Source organism: Vigna umbellata, chromosome 6 (genome assembly GCF_029865625.1).
Source record: "Vigna umbellata cultivar VRB3 chromosome 6, Vumbellata_1.0, whole genome shotgun sequence".
Classification (NCBI taxonomy): domain Eukaryota; kingdom Viridiplantae; phylum Streptophyta; class Magnoliopsida; order Fabales; family Fabaceae; genus Vigna; species Vigna umbellata.
The window spans coordinates 36,223,864-36,248,313 of record NC_142170.1 but is presented as its reverse complement, the minus strand read 5'-3'; the positions used below and the strand labels follow the sequence as shown (position 1 = coordinate 36,248,313).

General features: G+C 31.3%; 3 protein-coding genes across 3 annotated transcripts; 2 read left to right on the top strand and 1 right to left on the bottom strand.

Moving 5' to 3' along the window:
- Positions 1–2,766: 2,766 nt before the first annotated feature.
- Positions 2,767–6,086, top strand: LOC148197371 (uncharacterized). Its single transcript, XM_088092584.1, has 3 exons — positions 2,767–3,104; positions 3,210–3,746; positions 5,715–6,086. Exons 1-3 carry the CDS (start codon positions 2,951–2,953, stop codon positions 6,044–6,046), a joined length of 1,023 nt encoding a protein of 340 aa, XP_087948710.1. The 5' UTR covers positions 2,767–2,950; the 3' UTR covers positions 6,047–6,086.
- Positions 6,087–12,869: 6,783 nt separating this feature from the next.
- Positions 12,870–15,607, bottom strand: LOC148197370 (alpha-L-arabinofuranosidase 1-like). The gene is made up of 11 exons (XM_088093099.1): positions 15,206–15,607; positions 14,848–15,120; positions 14,702–14,771; positions 14,471–14,616; positions 14,342–14,387; positions 14,197–14,249; positions 13,852–14,115; positions 13,703–13,774; positions 13,515–13,618; positions 13,383–13,439; positions 12,870–13,305 (listed from the first exon to the last, which is right to left on the bottom strand). Exons 1-11 carry the CDS (start codon positions 15,605–15,607, stop codon positions 12,870–12,872), a joined length of 1,923 nt encoding a protein of 640 aa, XP_087949225.1.
- A 4,614-nt stretch (positions 15,608–20,221) lies between these two features.
- LOC124819736 (uncharacterized) lies at positions 20,222–24,021 on the top strand. Its single transcript, XM_088092432.1, has 5 exons — positions 20,222–20,514; positions 20,591–20,911; positions 21,437–21,529; positions 21,730–21,846; positions 23,787–24,021. Exons 1-5 carry the CDS (start codon positions 20,338–20,340, stop codon positions 23,829–23,831), a joined length of 753 nt encoding a protein of 250 aa, XP_087948558.1. The 5' UTR covers positions 20,222–20,337; the 3' UTR covers positions 23,832–24,021.
- The last annotated feature ends 429 nt before the right edge of the window (positions 24,022–24,450 follow it).

Sequence of the window (24,450 nt, the reverse complement as noted above, 5' to 3'; positions counted from 1 at the left end):
TTTACTTTTAGGTTGCTTAAAATAAAACTCGCAAGAGACTCGCCGAGGTTTTTCAGTGCCAAAAAAATGTAAAAAAGTAAAGAAAAAATAATGCATTCTCTACTTATTGGACGATATTTTCCAAAATAATTAATCAACATAGCTCTAATCAATTATATGACATTTATGTTTCTTTCCTTTTCTCAATAAAATTAAAATAATAAATATATACAAATAAATAAAAAATAATATTATAAGTATATTTTAAAAAAATGAAATAACTCTCATTTCCACTCAGTTTTTTTCATCTATTTTTCCCATTCATCTTCTTTTCCCCTCTCTCTACTAAATGTTGAGGCTTAACAACACCTGCAGATAGATACATTCATGACAATTTTATATTTTTCCTTTTTCTAAAATGATAGGGAAGCTGCTTTATTTTTAGAAGTGTGGTCGCAGAATGCCTTAAAGTTGCGGTGGCTATTAATTATTTTCTCTCAGCTTGTTGGTTGTTGAAAGGTCAACATATTTACTGCACGTTATTCAAAGTACTCAATAAACATTTTATTTAAGGAATTGCAAAGTAAATATTCTACAACCTTAAGAAATTATTTTAAGAAATTGTTTTACAGAAAGAGACAAATCTCGTTACGTAAAATGTAAAACTAGATTTAAACCAAAAAGTTCCCTCAAAAAGCTAAAAGATAAAGTCGCAATTAGTCCAATTCTCATAATTATCATGGAGTGTTTGATGTTTTCGCCAGGTTAATCCAACGGCTCTTAATTTCACCATTATTTTATTTGGGAAGTAAAAAAAATAAACATTGGCTAAATATTGAGAAATAAAATTTTAAAAAAGTGTGATAGCTTCTAAAAGCAATTTACACTTTTTGAAAAATATAAGATACAAATGTCTATGATATATATATGTATGTATAAAAGAATAGAACAACTCTCTTCTTTTGCAACAAAATTCCAGGGTTTTACCAACTTGACATCGGTGAGACAATGACTATAATCTTTTATATTAATTTTCTTCTCTTTTTATTTAAAATCGATGACTTTAGATTTAAGCTATGAATGGTAATCATTGAATAAGCCAAAAGCAATGGGAATCCATTGATTATATTTTTATATGGTTACCTTCCTATGCATGCTATAGTAAAAGACATGCATTGAGGTGACACAATTTGTTAAAATAATACGAAATAATCTATAACATGCTCATTATCCTATATAGTGATTAACTTGATTAAAATGATTATTAACCTGATTATGTAAATATAAGAATGATTTCATTAATTATTTAATTGAGAGGGCGGGACGAGGATCAGCCTTTATTAATTTAAAGAGTAGATCTCTTATACATGTTAAGTATTAACGTGATTATATAATTTAGACTAAATTAGTTACAATTGTTTCCTTTCATAAATTTTTGTATAAAGTTTATTTAAAATAATATTAGTTTTTATCTTAGAGTTTTAGTTTTGTTTTAATATGTTTAACCGTTTAATATCACTTATAAATTTAAAAATAATTTAATTTTTTTTTCTTAATCTTCTTAAGGATAAAATTAAGACGAAATTCTAAACTTTAAAGTGAATAATACTCTGAGTAATGGACTAAAACAATATTATTTTAACATACTTAATGTTAACATATTGATATTATATAAGATTGAAAAAATTATTCTAAAATCAAATATTCTTTCCTTTGATCCTTAATTTTTGAAAAATGAAAAATTAGTTTTAAAAATTAATTATACTTTTTTTAGACCTTTACTAAAAGACTCGTTTTGATATATTAAAAATCTCATTGAATGGAAGTAAAAGATAATTTAAATATATATTTTTTCTGTAATCCTATAAGGTGATGTTAATAGAAAATAACTTCAAAAAACATACTTTATTATTAAAAAAATATAGAAAATAATTTTAAAAATATATTTCATTTTTCTTAGACTTGGAGATCCAATTTTGTTTCGGTATGAACAATAGTGCTATATTACTTCATGTTAAGTTTTGGATAAAAATATAATTATGTAATTTTACAGCCAATGACTTGTTAATCTTTTCGAAATATTTATATATTGTGATAAATATTTTCCACAATAGGTTTTAAAAGTACAGATGAAAAGACTAAATATGGAAGTGGTAACTTTAATAAAATTAGGTATCCCTTATCCTTGTAAGTCAGATGACCTAATAAATAAGGAAGGGATCGATATGTGTTAGAGAATACTAGAATTAGTGTATTCCCTACGTCATAAATTAAGTAGGTCACACAACCTAATCATGCACTCCAACTATTGATATGATGAGGTACTATGACTAAGTGTAAAAACAGGTCGCAACAGTAATATCATTAACATAATATTGTCAATTTATTATTAATTAGATGCTTAAGTACGATTAATTTATCCTCGCAAGGAATAAATAAATCTGATTAAGATAATGAATTTCCAGGTTTAAGTAGTTTTTTTCTTTTTCATTTTGTTATATAATTGAAATTGAAAGCAGGTTACAAGTAGGGGCATGACTCCATTGTTAATAATGAGTGTCATGCATAATTGGATGCCGAAGCCATGACCGATTGACCATTCCTTTTACTGCTACTTTTCCTTTTCTTTGGGGTGTCATTCACATCCCGTGCAACAAACCTCTCTTAAACAAAATACTCTTTCTAATCACATTGTAAAAAATAATAATACTTAATCAGAATGGAAAATAGAATGGAGAGACGTAATTATTAACAAATTAATTACCATTCCGCAGATAAAAAAGAAAAAGAAAAAGAAAAAGAAAAAGAAAGGCAGTAACGAAAAGAGGAAAAGTAACCGAGACATGATAATTAACATTCCACGTGCAATTTGCTTTAGTTTACGTTGTTTTTGTCATAACCGTTGCTCTTTCACACAAACACAGGGGTAGGCGAGTCAAACCAAGGAAGAGAGAGAGACAAAGAGAGACCGATGAAGCGACAAAGCAGCGCGGTGTCGCCGTCGTCGTCGCGGAGAGAAACTCCGCCGGAGAAGCTTCACGCCAAAACAATCGGCTGCATGTCCGGCATTCTCCACTTCATCTCCAGCTCCAATGCGCGTCGCTCTCGGCGCTTCCTTACATTTGGTGCGTTTCGTTTCGCATTTTTTCGGGCCCACACCATATCTGTTTCGTTCCTTTCTCGGAAAATTTTAGTCACACAATATTCTTTTCTTTTGTCCTTATTCTCAGGAAAGAGGCAGATTAATAAGAATTCCACTCCCGCCGCCGCCGAAAATTCGCGACCGGAAAATGCGAAGGCTGCCGCCAGCGAACGGAAGCTGTCGAGCGAGGTTCCGCGGAGCCCGACGTTGCCGGCGGAGATTCGCTGCTCCATTGTGAAGGCGGCTCCGGAGGAGAGCCGTCGCGAGGGGCCGGCGATTGTAGCGAGGCTCATGGGACTAGAGGCGGCTCCGGCGCCGACGGATTCGGTGGCGGAGAAGAGGCAGAAGCTGCTCGGTGCGTTGCAGAGATGCGACGAGGATCTCAAAGCGCTGAAGAAGATAATCGAGTCCGTGCGTTTGGCAGATCCTCCTCGGCAGTCACCGTCGCCGGCGGTGGCTTCCGTTGGCTTGGATGATAAGTTGAGAACGGTTCCGGAGGTGAAGTGTTCAGTGGTTAACGGTGACCAACAGCAACAGCAACAGCAACCGAGTCCTGTGTCCGTGCTCGACGAGTTCACTCGTTCTCCACTCAGTCCGAGTTGCCCCTCGGGACGACATTCATTTGGTAAGCCTCCGCTTAACCGTAGTATCCATTCCCATTGAGCATTTTCATCATTTTAAATTTAGATAAAATTATTTTTTTCACTTTAATTATAGATTAATGTGGCCAAATAAAAATCTACGATAATTCTTCTCATTTTGTAAATTATTCTAAGATATGCTTATAATAAAGTAGCTTAATTCTACTTCTGCATGGACTCAAGAAGTGTAATTAGCTTCGTTGATTTAAAACCTGTTATACTGGAAATTTTTCTTGGAACGGCTTTGGTTTTACAAATGTTCACTTTTTTCTACATTAAGATATTTATTTTGGTTCTATAATTGATTTTGAACTCTTACGTTAGCTAAAAATTGTTCCGAAAATTCATTAATTTTGTAGAGTAAATACATCCAAACATAAATTACATTTCTTTGAAATCAATTTTATGAAAATTCTCCCACAAAACACTGTTAGGAAATTAGTTTCAGTTTTAGATAATACTCAATTATCATCTTATTGGAGCTAGATATGCGTGGTACGAAGACGGACGATACTTACTAATAATAATAAAATGAAAGAGAAAGAGAAAGCGAGACTATAATCCTAAAAAAATGATTCTATAATCTAGTTTTAACTCATGTGGTCTGAATATTCCATTCCTTGTTACTATTTCGTACTCCATGTTTTTATATCCGTGGATTTTTCAGGATAAGGAATAGGATTTAGATCATTAGATGAGCTGATTACCTCTTTTGGTCTCTTTCATCTAATCTCTTGCACATGTTTAAAGTTTTTGTTTTCTGATCGGAACACATGTTTAAAGTTGAAATGTAAATTTCCAAAAGTATTTTCTTTAGACCCTAGTTAGGTATGAAATGTCTAAAGTGGACAAAGAATGGGCACAGCTGGCTAATTAAGCATAGTTATTATATTTGGATTAGTAGCAAAATTGTTTTCCTTTAAATTTTGGAATTAGTTTTAAGATTATGCCAAGTCAAAAAGTAAAGTTATTTAATTATTATTATTATTGAAATCAATAAATAAGTGGCATGTGCTATAATGCCAATTCCAAGCATCTTAAATGTCATTTTGTGAAATGACATCCAGAATCCCTAACCCGAAAGGTAGCATAGTTTGTAATTACATTCGATGGTGTTAAAGTAGTTAGTACTTACCCTTGAAGAGGAGAGACAATGATGTTTGATCGAAAAGCACACTGCTGCTGCCCATGATTTTTAGGATTCCATGTTTCGAAATCATAACTTCTTTGTATACCATCATGACCTTCATAGTGGGAGACAGATTAATTCCCTTTTACCACTGCAATCATCTTGCACCCAATTTAACATAAAGTGATCCAGAGATATCTGTTAAAACCAAACCACTGAATAATTATTCTTCTCCTAATGTTCCTTTTCTGTACGTTTCACCACAGATAAAAATATCTCACGTTCTCTACCCAGCAATCACTATATTGTTTTAGCTAGAAACCAAACTTAAAGAATATTTATTATTTCTGATTCCTAAATAACAAAAGACTAATAAAATGTAGTACTTTGGTGGATGGATGTTGGACCACAATTTATTACTCACTCTAGAGACTGTGCCTCAATTCATGAGGCAGTCAAAAGATGTTCAAAAGAAAAAGGAGGGTGGAGAGAGAAAAGAAACACCCACCTTTGGTGCTTTACCTGCCACCCAGAGAGGCACTTTTTCAGGGATTTGTTAATTTATAGCCCCACCCAAACCACCCATCTCCCCCAACCACCAAGAGCGTTGTTGCTTGCCTGCTGCTGCTACTACATCGTTGATAAGTCCAATTTTCAAATTATTTATTTTTTATATTAAATGTTATCCAATTCTTTAACAAGATTAAAGCACAAAGCACAAATTCTTCTTCTTCTTATTATTATCTATAGTACTACTTCTGTATCTGTATGATGGATTAAAACATAATATGATTAACGATGATGATGACATTTTTGTGTGCAGCGCGAATACAACAACAAAAACAACAGTTGTTGAAGAAGCCGGGAGAAGAAGAAATCAGCAGTACTTACATATACGAGAGAATGACATGTGAGTCAGGGTACAAGAAAGTGAGCGACGAAGACCATTTGGTGATGTGGAGTAGCAAAGCCATGATAAAAAGTGTGGATGAAGTGTGTAGGGACGTTGACTGGGGAGAAAAACGAGAGCTTGGAAGAATTGGGTTAGCTTTGCAAGATTATATCTGCAAGGATTTGATCGAAGAAATTGTTAGAGATTTAGGCTGTTTCTACACTCTGCCTTTTGAGGCCTGTAGGAGAAGACTTTGCTTCTAAACTATACATAATGCTCATAATTATCACTTCTTTTGCTTCTTTTTTCCCCCTTAATCGCTTTTCTCTTGTTAAACATAAACTTACATGGCTTTACAGATTACATTAAACTTAATTAGCAGGTTACTCGTAAGCCATAATTAGCAATTTATTTACTTTTTTATAAAAACACTAATTTAATGTTAATTCACATTATAACTTTTTAAAAAGTAATTTTGACATTAGATAGTCATATAAAGTTCTTGGTTGTTTCTAATTAGTATTCTACCAATATAATGTATGGATAATTTTCTTATTTTCATAATATTTTTCAAGAACGTAAATATTAAATATTATTATTAAAATATAAAGCACTTTAAATAGAATAAATATGTTTGTATTTCTTAAATTTGGATGTGAAATTATAATTCATTTTCTTCCAAATTGTGATATATTTTAATCTCAACCTTGAAAATTGAATGTATTTAGTATTTTTAACCTAATTATGTTAATTTTTCTTCTACATGATAAACAATATTTTTGGTTAACATTTGAGTTGGAAGGTGTCAAAGAGTGTAAACAACACAGAGTTGATACTTAAAAAAAATTAATATTGTTGACTTATGACAATTATATCTTTTCAATTTTTTGGGACTAAATTATATCAAAATTTGGAACATAAAATAATTTCAATCTTATGTCAATATCTTTTGTGATGCATTTGTCATTTTTTCTGTCTACCATGGGACCTAATTAATATGTTGAGACTAGTGAATGAGTGTTGGGAACAACCATATGAGTAGATAGAGAAGAAGTTAAACATGTTTTTAGTCTTCAAACTTTGACCCAAAATTAGAATTTTTCTCTTATTGATGTTCTACTGTAATCATTTTTTCTAGCAAGTATATTGCATAGTTTGTAATATAACAAGAGTCGTATCAATATGAATTTAGTAGAATATACAGTGTTCAAACTATTTTTATTTGAATAAAAAAGTGTTTAAGTTGTACGATAAGTATGAAAACAAATTTGATGTATAAAAAGTGTTGATTTAAGGTAATAAAGATGCACTAAAACAATTTTAAGTAAAATTTTAACTTCAATATGATAAAAACATGTTGAAACTAGATTTCACTACTTTGTCCCTCTCTTATACTGATTTAATCCTTATTTACAAAAATGCAATTATTCATGTCTTGGAAGTTATCTTTAAATATAACCCTAGGTTTATTCTTAGCGCATGGAGAAATAATCAAACTTCAGTATGATTCCTTAGTGACGACTTGAATGAATCACTTGCATTGATATTAGAATTCTATAACCAGCTATATATAGTCTTAGATCTATTCGTAACATCTAAGGAGGAGAATAATTAGTTGGACCACAATTTGAAATCAATTCCCACTCAATCCTAAACTAGTGAAATAAGATGAGTGATCAATTCATCCAACAAAAAGCATAAACTAATTTACAAACATTTAATGAAGACATAATTTGATAAATAAAACAATATCAATACAAGAGAGTTTCAAAGGGTTAGTCTCATGCTCTAACACTTCAGCTCTTGAGATGACTTCTTTGAGAAAGAGTCTTCATGACTTAGCCTCAAGTTTAGTGTTTGAGGTTTTATCTTCTAAAGGGTTTGCTTTTTTAGCTCAGCCTCAATTCTGTTGTTCAGCCACACCAATCACATTTTCATCAAGATTGCTTAAAATTAATGAATTTTTTTTATTTTTCCACTTTGAATCTCTGTTGGTGATAGAAATCGCAAAACAAATTAAATTGGAGTGAATTTAATTAAAACTTAACAAAATCAAAGTTGATATTGATGATGGATTTTTGTCAACCTTTCGAATCACGAAAGCTAATGACTAAGGTTAGAGGGTTGTGTATCGTCCAAGGGTTACCAACCTCAACATATAAGTAGATCTAGCAAGAGTTTTTTTACACAAGCAAAACAATGAACTTCATTAATGATCATTTTCAGGTCGAGCTACACCAAAAAGAATGCAAGAGTTTTGTGTGGAGTATACTGAGGTAACCATGAACTTAACCATAGATCGTTTATGGGTCGTGTTTGATGTCCCCAACTTTTAACAAGCTTGAAGACCCATGGAGCCAAACCATGAGGAATTTGTTGGATCTTTAGTTTTTTTGGTTATTAACTTGTTATCTTTTGTAATATTTTTTATTATCTTATAATCTTTTGTAGTCTTTTGTTATTATCTTTGTAAACTTCTGTTCTTTATTCTTATAACTGAAATATTATCCTAATTTTGAGATAAAAAACTATTTGTAATTATTTAACTTATAAATAAAATGTTAATCCCACAATCAAGGGACATGACTATTTTAGCCTACACGTTACTTTAGGTCAAGAAAGTTTTCTCCATTTTTTGTTTTTGTTTTAAGTCGTACAAGTTTTCTATAAAAAAAAGACCAAAATAAATTATAAATCTAAATATAGAAATTAAATTACTAATGTTTTTGACAGCCACATATATTTTGTTATTTCAATCTTTAAAGAAACCCATTTTCTAACTTTTAACGACAAAAAAATGTAACTGCTAGAGTATCTTTTGTTTTTTTGTGTCATTAATCTCATACCTTGTACAATTTGAAATCAATTTCAAAGCGATTCAAAGGACACGAATAGCTGAATTTCCAGGCTGCTCATACTCCGTTGTCGGCACGCGAGCCGTGCACTTTTGGTGCAATTATTGATTCAAAGGAAGCAGAGAATTGAAACAAATTCAATTCCACCTCCTGCATTTTTAATTCTTTGCCAATTTAAGCTGTTTCAGAAGAATAAAAATATTTCTCTTACTATTTATTTCTAACTTTGAATTCGACTAATATATTTATGGGATTCCTTTGAATTTTATAACCTGCTGAGATGAATTAATAAAAGTGCTTGTTTATTTAATTTGAATTTTAAAATTTTAAAATTAGGAGTTAATATTTGTACTTATGATTTAAGAATTCTTTTAAATTTGAGTTTAAAATTTGAGAAAGTAAAAGCACCAATTAGAAAAATTATATAATGTCTAACTAGCTTTCATTTATTTCAAGTGTGATAAGTAAATTAAAAATATATATATTGGGTACGTTTTCTAGTTAATATAATATATATATATATATATATATATATATATATATATATATATATATATTGCATCTCATATTTAATCAGATAAGGTTTATATACACACGTAAATTTACTATTCATGATTTTTCTAAATGTAGAAATAATTTATGATGACGATTTGATTAAGTGTTTTGAATTATCTGCAGTACATCGACTCTTATCTTTTATTTATTTGAATGGATTTGGGAGAATGATTGAGTGTATTTGGAAATAAATTTTATTGTTGTTTATTTGAGTGAATTTGGAGGTAAGTGAGAGTGAATTTGGAAGTAATGTTTGTGAGAATTAGTGTAAGATTTGATTGATGTGACCGATTAAAAAAATTTACTTCCAAATCCATTCTCACCTACCTCCAAATCTACTCAAATAAACAACAAAAAATTTATTTTCAAATCCTCTCAAATTCATTCAATCACTCTCCCCAAATCCATTCAGAACAAAGTCTTAATTGTTTAGCATTGGTATAGTAACCATTATAGAATCTAATGAACTTCAACTTGAAAAAAAACATACATTAAAAAGCTCATAAAAATTAGCATGTATTTAATATGTTTAGAATTTTGTTTTCATCAAAATAATATATTTCCAAATAATTTTATTATAAAAAGAATTCATTAATAAAATTTGTCATATAAAATGTATTAACTTAATAATATCAATATATTTTAGAATTTTAATTATTGTCATATTTTTTTTAGTAAAATCTCTCAATAATATATAATTTTTATTATCAATAGATTACTTTTGTTGGTATTCAAAGTTCTCATTTTAGTTGTATTGTAGTAAAATTTGTCAATAAATCTATTGGTAATAATATTTTTCAAATTTGTTGGTAAACTATTCTGTAATTGAATTTTTTTGAAATTCATAAATCTACTAGTAATTAAATTTTTGAAAATATTTTTTTATTAGTTATATATTTTTGAAATCGCTCACCTGTTAATAAAGTTGTCAATAAAATAGAAGTTAATTTTCATGTGAATAAAATTGAATTGAAGTATTATTTTATCATAAATCTGATAAATGATGGAGACTTGTCTTTATCAAAGATTTCACATGAAAATAATTCCGCTGATATGTTGACCAAGACTATCACAACAAATAAGCTGAGGCTTTGTATTGCCTCAACTGGCCTTCAAGAGTAATTGATGATGAAGGCAACTACACTAAGTGATAATGTAAATCAAGCTCCAAGTGGGAGAATTGTTAGTATTGTGGAGCTTAATTTAGTCATACATCTCTTAATACTATGAGATGTTCTTCTCTATTTAGCTATATAAGCAACCCTCACTAAAAATTAAGAGATACACCAAAATATAAATATATTTCCTAGTGTAGTCGTGGACATAGGCATTTGTATGTTGAACCACGTTAAATTCTTGTCTCCTTTATTTCTTTCTTTCCTTTTTTTTCTTGTTCCTAACACACACACACACATATATATATATATATGTGTGTGTGTGTGTGTGTGTGTGTTATATCTACTACAGGTTTTTTACAATGACGAATCATTGGCTACGAACATTTTTGAAGAAATTTGCAATGAATGAACAAGATATTTCTTGTGGCATAAATATTAGTACTCATTCTCTTTAGCATAATGTTTTATTTGGACATTTAAAGTGTGCTATTGTAGTTGATGAGAAGTCTTGATGTTTAAGTAAAACTTTAGGATTTATTACATCAAAACATCAAATATTGTCATTCTCAACAATATGGAATCTATGTAAATTTGATTACAACATGATATGGTGTTGTAGCTAGCAAAATTTTGTTCTTTAAAAGAAACAACATATATCACATGAATTAAGTTACAAATGTGTGGTATATTACATCGATTCTTAACTTAACTAATGTGATATGTTTTTTTTCCGAAAGAGTAAGGACATATTATATCAGTTCTTAGAGACAACTGATGTAATATGATTTGTTCAACACTGATTAATATTTCAATTCTAAACTGATTATGGTTACAACTGATGTGATATGATCTTGTTTTATACCGGTTGATCAACTGATGTGATATGTGTCAAACTTATTATGTCGTTTGAGACAACATTAATTTTGAAACTAATATAATATGTCATAAATAACTTATGTAATATGTCATTTTTTAATTAATGTTTTAAAATTTATGAAACTAAAAACTTATTAAACCTTAAAAGAATTTTAGTGAGACTCAATCTTGTTCAAAATTCTTCTATATGTAATTCTTACAAAGATTAGTGACACAATAAGTAAGCAATTACTTGGGAAAATTTTTTTAATACAAATTTTATGAAGCATAAATGACAATTAAAAAGGAATGTATCATATTTAAATATTTAATTTGAAATCTTAGAAGAAATTTAATGAGACTCATAAACTTATTAAAATTTATTCATGTTTTAGTATGTGTGCATATTTTATAAAACACATTGGAGTGTCTTTGAGGATTCATATGATAAAATTAAGCAATATGTTTAAGATGAAATTTTGTTAAAATGTAAAAGCTAGAACTAGAAGTTTATTCAATAAACTAGGTTTTGTGCACCCACTTGTAGTGTGTCAAGTGTCAATTTTACGAGATACATTTCATACCAAGAGCAAAATCACATATTAAGTAGGGATTATTCTATTGTATATCTCTAAAAAATATAATATAATGTGGAACTTGAAATAATAGTATATTAAATCCAAGTTGTTAATTAGTGAGGACTAATCTTTCACAGATTCTTTTGCTAATTAGTTTTATAATAATATATTTGAATTTATTAGATTTTATACGTTGAATTTTTTAAAAAAATATACACGATAATATAACTCTAAAAATTAATTTATTAAATTAACCAATAATAACAAATTTATAAATGCATTACCTATTAAAAATAATATATTTATGTTGTTAATTATTAATAATAAACATAACTATTATTTAACTTAATAATAAATTTATAAAAGCATTACCTATTAATAGTAATATATTTATATTATTAATATAAACATAACTATTATTTAATTTAATAATAATAAATTTAATTTAGTATAAAATAAAAATCATTTTTATTATACTAAATTATTAATTTTTTTTAATTTCTTAGTTTATTAACTTTCTTTTACATATTAATTATATGTATCTTTAATTTTTTTTCTTTTAAAAAAATATTAGAATTCCGGAAATTCGAACTTCATGGGGACCAAATCCTTACAAGTTTCAAAATGGATTATGGATAAAAGTAATACTTAGCGTCTAATTTTTATGTTTTGGTAAAAGGATGAAAGTAAAGAAGAGAGAAAGAAAAGATAAAAAATGAAAGAAAAAGAGATATTGTTTGGTTGAAATAAATTTAAAAAATTATTTATTTATTTATTATTTACAGTATGAATTATTTGTTATTATAATAATTGAAAAAAGAGAGGATAGTTTCATAATAAATTCATAATGTGATATTTTGAACTAAATATGGTTAGCATGGACGATAAACAATATTATTATTTTCTCTTTTTTAATTATCTTCAGTTATCCACCTATTTAACCTATTGTTATTTTACAAATAACTCCGAAAAGGCAGATATAAGAAAAAGAAAATAATATAAATGGGAAGAAAAAATGTGTATAAAATAAATGAAAAAATAGATGGTATATCCTATTTCTCTGAAAAAGAAAAGAAAAGAAAAGAAAAGAAAAGAAAAAGAAAAGTATGCATTGGTGTTGAGAGTCTATACGAAGAGATCAACGGAAGTAAGGGAGTAAGGAGGAAGCATGAGAGTCATGTCTGAACAAGCATTGTCCAGAGAACTGTGTTGTGGAACAATCCTGTTAGGTTCAGAAAAAGAATTTTCTTCTTTGACGTTAGGCCCTGTGATCACTGTTCTCGTTGCTCCATATTCTTTAACCTTCGAATCGACTCCACTGATAGAAAACCTAAACCTGTGGGGATCACTGTCAAAGTTTACAACCTTTATTCTCAAATACATTTTCTTCTCTGAAGGATTTCTGTATTCGATTGCCGATGCAACTATGTAATCGGAAGTGCTTTCAAGAGTTGAATCTAGCAAAGTCGCTCCACTTGAAGTGCTAAAAAGATGTTGAATCCAATAGCTGGGAGTTCCATAGCTCTGGTGAGAGTCAAATACAATTGCATCGGGTGTCCACCTACAAACCATTTCAAATTAAACACCATCATTCCACAAAAATAACACTGCTCAAATCAAAAAGGATAACAAAATTACCTTCTGTCGTTTTTGTTTACGAACAGCGGTGCATAGCTAACCATGTGGACGACGTCACTGTTTGAAGAACAAAAACAATTTAGAAATAAGAAAGAATGAGAGATAGAATTAATGAACAAAAGGAGACAGAACCTATTCTTTTCCAATCCAATAAGGAATGCAGCTTCAGCCACGGCAGCAAGAAGAGTTCCATTACCGGCGTCCGATTGCCAAACGGCATACTCACTCACAAACGCCTGCCAACATAATCAAACTTCATCTTCCCTCTTCATAATCATTCATATCATAATCATATAAATATAGCTAAAAAGAACTCAAACCTTTGGACCGTATCGTGGTGCGTCATCGAATTTCGTATGCTTCGAAAACATGTCGTTGGCATTTGTATAAATCTGAAAAATGTATACATTAAGAAAGAGTTGTATAGATAATTATTATGACACGATAAAAATCGAAGAAAAGCTTTTACATGAAAATCGTAGAAATCAGCTGGATGATCCAAGGGTTTTTGAGAAGCATCGCAGTTAGAGATAATCTGAATATCTGGATAAGCTTGCTTGATGGCGTCATAAAATTTGAGGTAGTTTCCTCGATACTTAGACATGGCGCACTCTTCGTTTCCAATGGCAACGATTCTGAGATCGAATGGGTCGGGATGTCCCATGGAAGCCCTTAGAGATCCCCATTTTGATTTTGCCGAACCCTTTGCAAACTCAAGTCCATCCAGAGCTTCCTGTTACACAATTCACATTCTTTAAACCACAATTCTAAATTTAGAATTTCTAAAAAGTTAACAAAATGAAGAAACTCTCACTTGAATAAAAGGTCCGATCATAGACGTATCCACTTCGTCATTGAGGCTGAGACCTACATATATGAACCAAATATTGGATCAGAATGAAAAATTCAATGATATTTTTTATCACAAATAATGTTTTTACGTAACCAAGTATATATACCGTCGTTAAAAACCCAGACAGGCAAGGCACCGATATCCTCAGAAAACTGATGGAGAAAGGAAAGAGAAATATAAGATTTTGGATTATTAAAAAGGAAAAGAAAAAGGAATAGGAGAAGAAAGAAGTTACTTGAAGGCCCTCAAAATAGCCAAAACCATCGTCGGTCCAATAACTCCAAACGTCTCCGAAGTGACCAGGTCTCTCCTCCCATGCTCCCACGCTGTCTTTCCATCTGAATGCGTTTCTCATATAACCTCCTTCAACGTAACATCCACCTGATGCAACCCACCAATACTATTATTACATATATTTCTCAATACAACACTTTCTTATCATTAACTTTGAGCTTAACCTACGTACCAGGGAATCTGAAAAATCTGGGCTTCAAAGCGGCCACCCTCTGAGCAAGGTCCTTTCGGAATCCATGACCCTGTGGGAACACAATGTTAACAAAAAACTCACAACAAAAGTATTGCATTGCATTCATGAGCGTCATGCATACTTACCTTGAACGTGTCTAGTGGCATAGCTGAAACTTGATCTAACCATAAAACTCCTTTCTTGCTTGTCGTTATTTGGAGACTTGCATTGTGGTTAGTGGCCTTCGCTTCCAGTACGGTCTCCATCCTCGTCCACTCTGTAACATTGTGACCCAAAGACGTAATGCTGTTTGATGCCAACTCGGTATTATCGGATCCAACAAACGAGACGCGAAGATCAACCACACCACTTGCTTTGGCAAAGAACACTACTTTATACTTGTGTGCTTTCTCAATATTCTGATGGAACACGAGAGACATTAATTATAGATATGAGAAACATTTAAAAAAAAAAAAGAGTTGTGAGAGATGAGAAGGCACTGACCATGCCCCAGAAACCAGGATTGGAGATGCCAACACCATCAGGTGGGCAAGATTTGGGTCCATCACAGAGAACATCCATACGCAATGCAACTTTGTTTCGATCGAAGCAAGAGCTACGATCGGTTGAGATCTGTATGGTTGAATCATCTCCCACCATTGCCCATGGAAATATATTTGAGGGAACGCTTGAGCCTCCTTCTTCGAAACCTCGGTTTCGAACAAGCTCGGCCCACAATCCCCCAGCTCCTGCATGGTTGATTTCCTCAAAAAATGCTCCGAAGAAGGTATCTGGAATTTTTCTCCCAGCTCCTTCCGTGACATTTATGTGCAAAGTTGACCTTTGCTTTGCAAAACAGCATAGTGTGAAGCAGCTCAAGAAAATAAGAAAGATCTTCATAGTCATTTTTTCTCTGATTCTTCGTTCCAAATGGCTTATGTTGGTGCTTCCATGCTGTATTTATAGAGTAAGAGTCTACCAGAACTCATCTTCAACTCATTCAGTTTAAATTCTCTGATAAGCCACTCGTTCGGTTGAAATTCTTCATTTGTATTTTCTTAAATTGAAGTAAAACAGTTTAAATTTTCTGGAGATTTATAAATATATCATCGTACTATATATCATTTGATGTAACTAGTCAAGTAAAAATATACTGTTATTCTATATTTAAAAAATTAAAAAAATTAAAAAATTAAAAAAATCATTAAATAAAAAATAAAAATAGTGATAATGATTTTTGTTCTTAACTTCAGATTAATTATATGAATATTAATATTGTTATAAATTATAAAATTAGAATGATAAAGTGTTAATTAGTTTAATAAATATGAAATATGCAGTTCGGTATTATTTTTCTTTTTCTTTATTTTCTTATTTTCCTTAGTGTGATTGAAGTAACAATTTTCAGTTTAATTTGTTGCTTTTAATTTAGTATTATTTTAGAAAACAATTATTATTTTCTGATGAGATTTTAGTTTTCTTTATATCTAAAACAATTTTACCTGAAAATTCTCATATTTAAAATTATGTTTATTTTAAATATTGTTTATAAAGCAAAATAATATATTTTTAAGTTTGGAATAAAATTTAATTCTTAACCTTATGAATTAATTATATGTATAAAAAATTGAGATTTTAAAATTCAAATTTATTTACATAAGTATCATATAATTGGGAAAAATGAAAAAAAAAGAAAAAAATAAATGAGGAATTTTGATTGTAGTTAAAATTGAGGAATAACTGAGGAATTTTCTCCCTTAAAATTTCACTTTGTTTGTAGTATTATTAAGAAAATAACTCAATTATTATTTTCTGAAGAAAAAAAAATAGTTCAACTTATATGTACTTTTAATCTAAAAACTGAGACAGTTAAATCTAAATTGTTGCTCTGTTAATTTAAATTTTATCACTCAAAATATTTAAAAATGTTTTTAAATTATAAGAATTTCTAACATTTTAAAGGTACTAGAGAGTAAATTATCTTTTAAAATGCTTTGTAAAAAAGAGAATTCCAAATTCTGGTATATAAACTAAATTATTCTTTATTAAAACAAATTTCCAATTTTTTGTATATATAAACGAAAATATTCTTTAAAAATTCTTTATTTAAACATATATCCAAATTCTCTGACGTATATATGAAAAGAGATATCGTGTGACTGTATATTCAAATGAAATAAATAAATAATAACAATTGATAACAATGATTAAAGAATAAATAAAAAAATGGTAATTGTAGTTAGATAATAAATAGTGGGTTAGTGTTATAAGGGACTTCGGAATGTAAATTAAATGGAAATAAGATGGATATAAAATAAAACGATTTAACCATTATATATATATATATATATATATATATATATATATATATATATATATGTATATATATATATATATATATATATGTATATATATATATATATATATATATATATATATATATATGTATATATATATATATATATATATATATGTATATGTATATATATATGTATATGTATATATGTATATGTATATACATATATATATATGTATATGTATATATGTATATATATATATATATATATATATATATATATATGTATATGTATATATATATGTATATGTATATATATATGTATATGTATATATATATGTATATGTATATATGTATATGTATATATGTATATGTATATATGTATATGTATATATATATATATATATGTATATATATATATATGTATATATATATATGTATATATATATATATATATATGTATATATATATATATGTATATATATATATGTATATATATATATGTATATATATATATATATATATTCGTGATAAATTTTTTAAATTTAATTATTGACTTATTAATTAAATTAGTCTAATTAATTACTATAAATAAAATAGATTTAAAATTTACTTTAGACGCATTAACGTAGATAAGATATTTTATAACGGTTCTATAAATTTTTTTATAATAGTTGTAAAACGACATATATGTAAAAAATCATTATAATAAGTCAAATTTATTATATGTATTTCAAACTTCATATAAGATGTATAGAATCAATATAAAAATATAAAAATTGATTAACTTTCTATATAAAATTTAGTCATTTATATTTTTTTAAAATTTGTAAAATTAAATTTTTCAACCGAAATTTTAATTGGTCGAATTATATTGACAGTGCCGTAAAACTTAGTCGAGTTGGTCCCAATCGAAATTGACAAAACTTAACTGAGTCGGCGTTGGTGAAAATCAACGGAATTCATCTGGGATGATCATGAATGGTCGAGACGATCCTGATCAAAAATCGATCGAATTTAACTAAGTTAGCTTTAACAAAAAATTGTCTGAATTTGGCCAAGTCGAGCATAGCTAAAACTCAATTAAGTTAGTCCCAACCGAAATTCGACTAAGTCGACCCTTACCTAAAATTACCTAAATTCAAAAAGTCAGTTTTGATTACCAAGGTTTGGTCTAATCGACAATAGTTAAACAAAAGTGTAAATTTAGAGACTCTCAAACAAGTAAAAGGTATAAAATGAATAGTTTTAATTTATTGAGAAATTAATTGAATTATAACTTTAGAGGTTCGATTTTCTAAAACTGAACTATAAAATAGTGTAATTCAATTTTTATTGTAAATAGTTCAGTTTTTTTAATTCAATATAGTACAATTAATCGATAATTCACTACAATTAAGTTAATTTTGTCCACCCCTAAGAATCATAGTTATTGTTATTTAGCTTTGAGACTACTTTCATTTATGTAGAATTGGAAACTTACATTGAATAACAATTATGTGATTACTTTATGCAATTTATTATGTGTAACTTGTCCTTCACATATGATATCATTATGTCGCAAATTGGTAATTTTATGGCTCGTCAATTGTTGTGTCGAGACATTGTATTGCAAATAAACACAAAAATTTATGCTTTTGAAGGAAGTTGAAACTTAATACACATGAGATATGTTAAGTTTTTATTTTAATTGTGTGGAAGGAGTTTGGAAAATGAATGGATGATTGGATCTCTCGTAGGTGGTGAAGAAGAAAAAGGAGAGATTCGTACCGGTGACACCAATGAGTGTTCCAAATACGATTAACATTGTTGGTAGTGGGTTGGTTGGACAAAGGAGGTGATCCTTAGTGTTAGCTAGGAAGAAGATGAAAGAAAAAAAGTAAAAAAAAGAAAAACATGTAAAAGAAAAGAAAAATAAAAAAAATATTTTTTTAAATTACACGTGTCATGTGAGTCGTGTTTGACTTTTTAATCTGTTAAAACATTTTTTTATAAATATTTTATAGAAAAAATTTAAGGCTTAATACCTATTTTGGTCCCTATTTTCATCTACTTTGTTTAAAGTGGTCTGTGACTTTTTCGAGAATTTAAAGTTATCACAATTTTTGTAATTTTGGTTCAATTTAGCCATTTTCCTTGAGAGCATATAAATCGTTAACAACATGGTATCCACGTGACCCGTGAGTGAAAGATGTGTTCCACATGATTGCATATGACAGTGATGTGAGTGAGGTTTTCTAGTTCATGATTGAGTGAAAGAGTTTTGTGGTTCTTAATGTTTCCATGGTTGATTGAGATGATGATTCACGAGTTGAGTTTCACGACTGTGCGAATTTGTGGTGATTGAGATGATGATTCACGAGATGATGCCTTGTTGTGGTTGATTCGATTTACGATAATGGAGATGTTGTGTTTCATTTGCAATTTGTGGTTTCTAGCTTTCTGCGTTGCAGATTCGAACTCGCAATGGGGCTTTGTGTGGAGAGGCTCAAAATGGGTCATTAGGGTTTCACCATGACTTCGGTTGGTAATGCGAGGAAGTGGTGGCTGATAGAGGTTTCTGCAGTGATTTGTGGTTGCACTGTTGGTGGCTTCGCATTTGGTTTGGGTGGTTGGTCGTGGAGGTTCTTGCAATCTGGTGCGTAATTTAGGGTTTTTCACAAGTTGTTTGTGAGGTTTCAAATCTGCGATTTACGGCTTGCTCGAAGAAGATGTTGACTATCTAGCAGTAGTAATGATATGAGGAAGAAGATGATGGTACGTTGTGACGACATAGTGACGGGAAGGGAGAGTTTAATGACCAGGGATACTACAAGGATGAAGTCGAGAATGTTGGAAAAAGATGAGATGGTCTGGTAGCCATAATATTTACTAATAACTCATGTGGATACTATGTGATTAACTATTTAGACACGCTTAGAGTAAAAAACTAAATTGAAAAAAATTATAAAATTTGGGATCACTTTAAATATCCAAAAAGTTGACAACTATTTTAAACAAAACTAAAAAAACAATAGTGAAGAAAATAAATATTAAGCCAAAATTTAACGTCCTATTAGAAGGATATTCCACGTATACAAATAAATTTTATAAATAAACTAATTCTAATTTCATATATAAGTACTAAAAACATACTTAGGTACTTATAATAATAACTTAACTTTGCCTTTATTTATTTTCTTTTCATTCCTCTCTCTTTTATTTAATTTTTATTTCCATGAAAAGTAACTAACCCGAATAATTGGTGGAGAATACGGTACAGTTTAGAAGTGAATTGAAGCAAGGAGGAGGAAGGAAGAAACCTATGTTGATCTGTGTGGAGGAAGCAGCGGTGTAGCAGATGGAGGAGAGTGAAGTGCTGCAGGAACTTCACAACCTAACGCACATAGAATCAGAAGAATCACTGAACCGCATCCTCTGCACCCTCTGGTCCACGCGCAACACCGGTCTTCCCCTCTCCGACAAGACTCGCTTCCAATCCCTCCTCCGCCTCTCTTCACTCTCTCAACTGGACCCCGTAAGTAACCCTCTCACTTCACCAATTTCACCGCCAATTCCCTCATTTCTACTATCACCTCACCTATCTCTCGCAGGTCTTGGCGTGCCTCCGCTCCCTCCTCAGAAAATGCGCGCGCTACAACCTCGCTCGCCCCGACCACCACCACGACGTCTTGAAGCTCTTTCCTCCCGACCTTCCACAGCAACTGCGAACCAATCTCCTCTCCTCGTTGAGGAAAAACTGTGATCAATGGAAGGAGGACGCGTCGCTGCAATTCAAGGGTACGGCGAATGTTTCTCCTTCTCTGCTCTGGCCGCGGCATGACCCCGGTTCTGTTGCCCCGCTCAATCGTGCATATTCCGAAACGGCGTCGCCCAGCTTCCAGTGTGATGCTGTTGCTTCTTGTGATGACTTGGTAAGGAACTGGATTCAGTGCGGTCAGTTGTCTTGAAATTCGTGTAGCGACTTCGTTGATGTAAAATTGATGATACAGAATTTGAATGCCTGTTTTAAGTCTGACCTGTAGAAATAAAATGTGGAACGTTCGATTTTCATTTGGTGGTTTAGATTTTTAATGATAGACGTATGCATTTGACGCTCGATTGCTTAGACTCCTGATAACTTAGAACTGCAATGCACATTTGAAATATGAATGGTTTGATATTTTTAAATGCGCTTACTTAGTGAATGTGAGGAAAAGTTGTGCACTGATTTTTGTTCCAAATGACCTAGGATGAACTTAGGAATATCAGTACTGCTCATTAATTTTAGTGATTATTTACTTTAGACCCATTTTCTTTATTATCTAAATTGAGTCTCTCTTACTGTAAAATATAAATATCCTTGCAAGTAACACTTTCCTCCTGCTTCCCCTTTTCTTTTGGCTATTTACTGAATTTAGTTTGTTTTTTATTGTAAAAAAATTAAAATAACATGGTAGGAAAGCCTTCCTTGCCTCAAATCAATGACGTGGACCATGGAGAACCGTGGAACATCATCCCCTGCGAATAGAGTGGCTATAATCAGCCTCAAGGTAACGAAGAGTGTTATGAATTAAGCGTAGTAATTATGAATCAAAATCTGCTTTTAGAAGGATTCACTACAATTTTGTTAACGCGGTTAGATATTATGAAGTGCTGAAATGTACCTGCAATGTCTTCTTTTGGCTGTTGTTGTGATGTACCTTTGTGATACTACGAAGGATTTCCTTGTGATATCTACTTTCGTTTGTAGCTGCATGATTACAGCAAATCTCCATCAGGTGAAACAGAGGTGAAGTTTTTTCTCACAAGGGATACTCTTGAAGCTATGCTGAGATCCTTGACATACATCAGGGAACAACTGAATACTGTAAGAATTTTTTCTTATATTTATGATGAATTTTATACTTTGAAGTTGGCAGAAATTTAGGTCCCCGTTGAACTTTTCATAGTATCTTATGGTTTACTTTTCAGTACATTATAGGTTTAAACCCTCATTTGGTCCTCGTATTTGTGTGCCAATCTCAAGTGGATCCTCGTTTTTTTCGGTCTCAATCGGATCCATAAACTTGTAAAAATGAGCCAATTAAGCCCTCTTCGTTAAGTTATCACTGACGTCGTCTAACTGTACTGAGTTGTATTTTTTTTTAATATGGCGTGGCATTGTATATTAAACTGAATGGGTGATGTGTTGTACAATCAACAATTCCACGCGTGTTAAATTTTTATACTTTTTCTACTGCCACCGGAAACCCTCTCAGAATCGCCCCACAGGCTGCGGCGGCCTCTTCTCCAGCCGCCACCCACCACCGTCGCTGCACAATCTTCAGCAATAGCCCATTTTTCATACTGTTTCTTTCACTAAGGAAAACCCTTTGTCCTTATTTCTTCAAAGCAAATTCACTCTCTTTTGGTCCTCAAATAATATTTTCGTATCTCTCTCTGTCTCTCTCATTGTTGCTGGGAAGAACACACATCCCTTTCTTCCATTGCGAAAAAATCTCTCACAACCACTTTCCCTTGTGACTTCTTCTTTTGCTTTCTTTGGGCTTCTTCTGTTCTTGCCATTGGGGCTGTGGAGCTGGGTCGACATCAACCTACTGAGAGAATTTCAGGTGGAGTTCTTCAAGTGTGTGTGTTCTTGCCATTTGGCCTGAGATACATCGACCCTTTTACGCGTTTCGTGTCCTTGCTCGGTTCTGGACGAATTGATATGTGAATTGAAAATCGCGACTTAGGGTTTTGATCTGGGGCTTTTCCTGGATCTTTTGTGTTGTCTTGGTTGCAAGTTTGAATGGAGGTAGCGCGTAGAGATTGGAGAGGTTGGGGTTTTAGGGTTCTTTGTGATTCTGGGTTGGTAATGAAGGTGCGACGTGATGGTGAAGAAGAAGATTTCGCCGTTGCGATTTGGGTTGCAGGTGAACTGCGCGAGGAGGTGATGGTTGCGCGAGGTGATGGCGACACTGTGCTAGGGTTTGGTGGTGGCGAGATTGTGGTGATGGCAGCGCTCGTGGTTCATGGTGGAGCGATGAGATTGCTTGTGATTCTGGGTGTTTATGGTGGATGTTGCGTCGCTCGCGACATTGGCGACAAGAGAAGGATAGGCAGTGGCGTGATTCATTGGTGGGTGGTGGCGCGTGATGAAGGATGGTTGTCCAACGAGATGAGCATGGTGGTTGGCCGTGACGGCGAGGATGGTGGGGAATGACACTGTTGCGGCGGCTAGCTTCATCTAAAAAAATCCACGTAATATAATACTGGCACATCATCATTTTAAGTGTGCACCACGTCATCACAGTTAGACGGCGTCAATGATAACTTAACGAAGAGGGCTTAATTGACTCATTTTTACAAATTTATGGACTCCATTGAGACCGGGAAAAAAATGAAGACCCACTTGAGATTGACACACAAATACAATGACTAAATAAGGGTTTAAACCTATATTATAACATTATATTATGGGAGAGTTGTAGCATTTTAATTGTTTGTTCTCAATCCTTATAATGTCTAAATCCTCTTTTATCCTTCTGGTTAATTTTCTTCGCAAAAGTGCTTACATAGCTTCGTCTGACATGCACACAACACAAGTGTTTCTATTACAGTAAGATAGATGGACAAAAAACACAGAATTGGACATTAAAGGGATAATCATAGAAAAATATTATATGATAAAAATTAAAAGTTATATATTTGCATGAATGTGGAATAAAAAAATTAAGTCCTAGGAAAATTTCATTAAGCAGTAGCTTTCCAGAGAAAAGCCCCTGGTATTCTATTTAATTGTGCAATTTTCGAATGTGTTTGCAGGTTGAGACTTCTTCCGGGCCACCAAACAAGAAACAAAAGCTGTAGCTGGTCTTTCCAGAAATTAATGCTGTAGTTCCTTAGTCACAATACATAGTAATATTATTAGGAGAAATATCTCATCTGTTTAAAACATCGACAGTAAAAATAGAGAGCCAGTGAAAGAAATGTTTACTAAGACATGTTGTAATGTCATTTGCCTTCTTAATATATTGGATTCCGTAACTGATTTTTGCTACTCTGATTCTATAAACACACTCGTTCATAAAATTTTGCATGTGAGGGTGTCCTTATAACGTTTTCTCTTTTCTATTTATCGTGGAACCGCAATAAATCTAAGTATCTTTTCAATTATTATCCCTCTTCTTTTTTGACATTGAAATTTAAGAGAAAGGGTAAATTATAACTTTCGGAGTGTCAAATATTATTATAAATTCTAAAACAGTAGCAAACTGGTCCGATTGGAATAAGAATTTTGAAACAAAACGATTTTCAATCTTGTCCAAAAATGGTTCCCTCGGCGTCATGTCACTATTGTCAAAGCTTTGTTACTAAACGCCACACCGCGCTACTGGGGATTCTGTTTGTTACATTTTTTACATATTTTCTTATTATTTTACCTTTCTGTTTTTAATCACAATAACTGTTCGGATAATTACTTCTAATT

Coding starts and splice junctions, on each gene's coding strand:
- LOC148197371 (XM_088092584.1), top strand. CDS start 2,951: ATGAAGCGACAAAGCAGCGCGGTGTCGCCGTCGTCGTCGCGGAGAGAA. Junction 3,105..3,209: donor TCGGCGCTTCCTTACATTTG/GTGCGTTTCGTT, acceptor CCTTATTCTCAG/GAAAGAGGCAGATTAATAAG. Junction 3,747..5,714: donor CTCGGGACGACATTCATTTG/GTAAGCCTCCGC, acceptor TTTTGTGTGCAG/CGCGAATACAACAACAAAAA.
- LOC148197370 (XM_088093099.1), bottom strand. CDS start 15,607: ATGACTATGAAGATCTTTCTTATTTTCTTGAGCTGCTTCACACTATGC. Junction 14,772..14,847: donor TGCCACTAGACACGTTCAAG/GTAAGTATGCAT, acceptor GTGTTCCCACAG/GGTCATGGATTCCGAAAGGA. Junction 14,617..14,701: donor CAGATTTTTCAGATTCCCTG/GTACGTAGGTTA, acceptor GGGTTGCATCAG/GTGGATGTTACGTTGAAGGA.
- LOC124819736 (XM_088092432.1), top strand. CDS start 20,338: ATGGAGGAGAGTGAAGTGCTGCAGGAACTTCACAACCTAACGCACATA. Junction 20,515..20,590: donor CACTCTCTCAACTGGACCCC/GTAAGTAACCCT, acceptor TATCTCTCGCAG/GTCTTGGCGTGCCTCCGCTC. Junction 21,530..21,729: donor TGGCTATAATCAGCCTCAAG/GTAACGAAGAGT, acceptor TTTCGTTTGTAG/CTGCATGATTACAGCAAATC.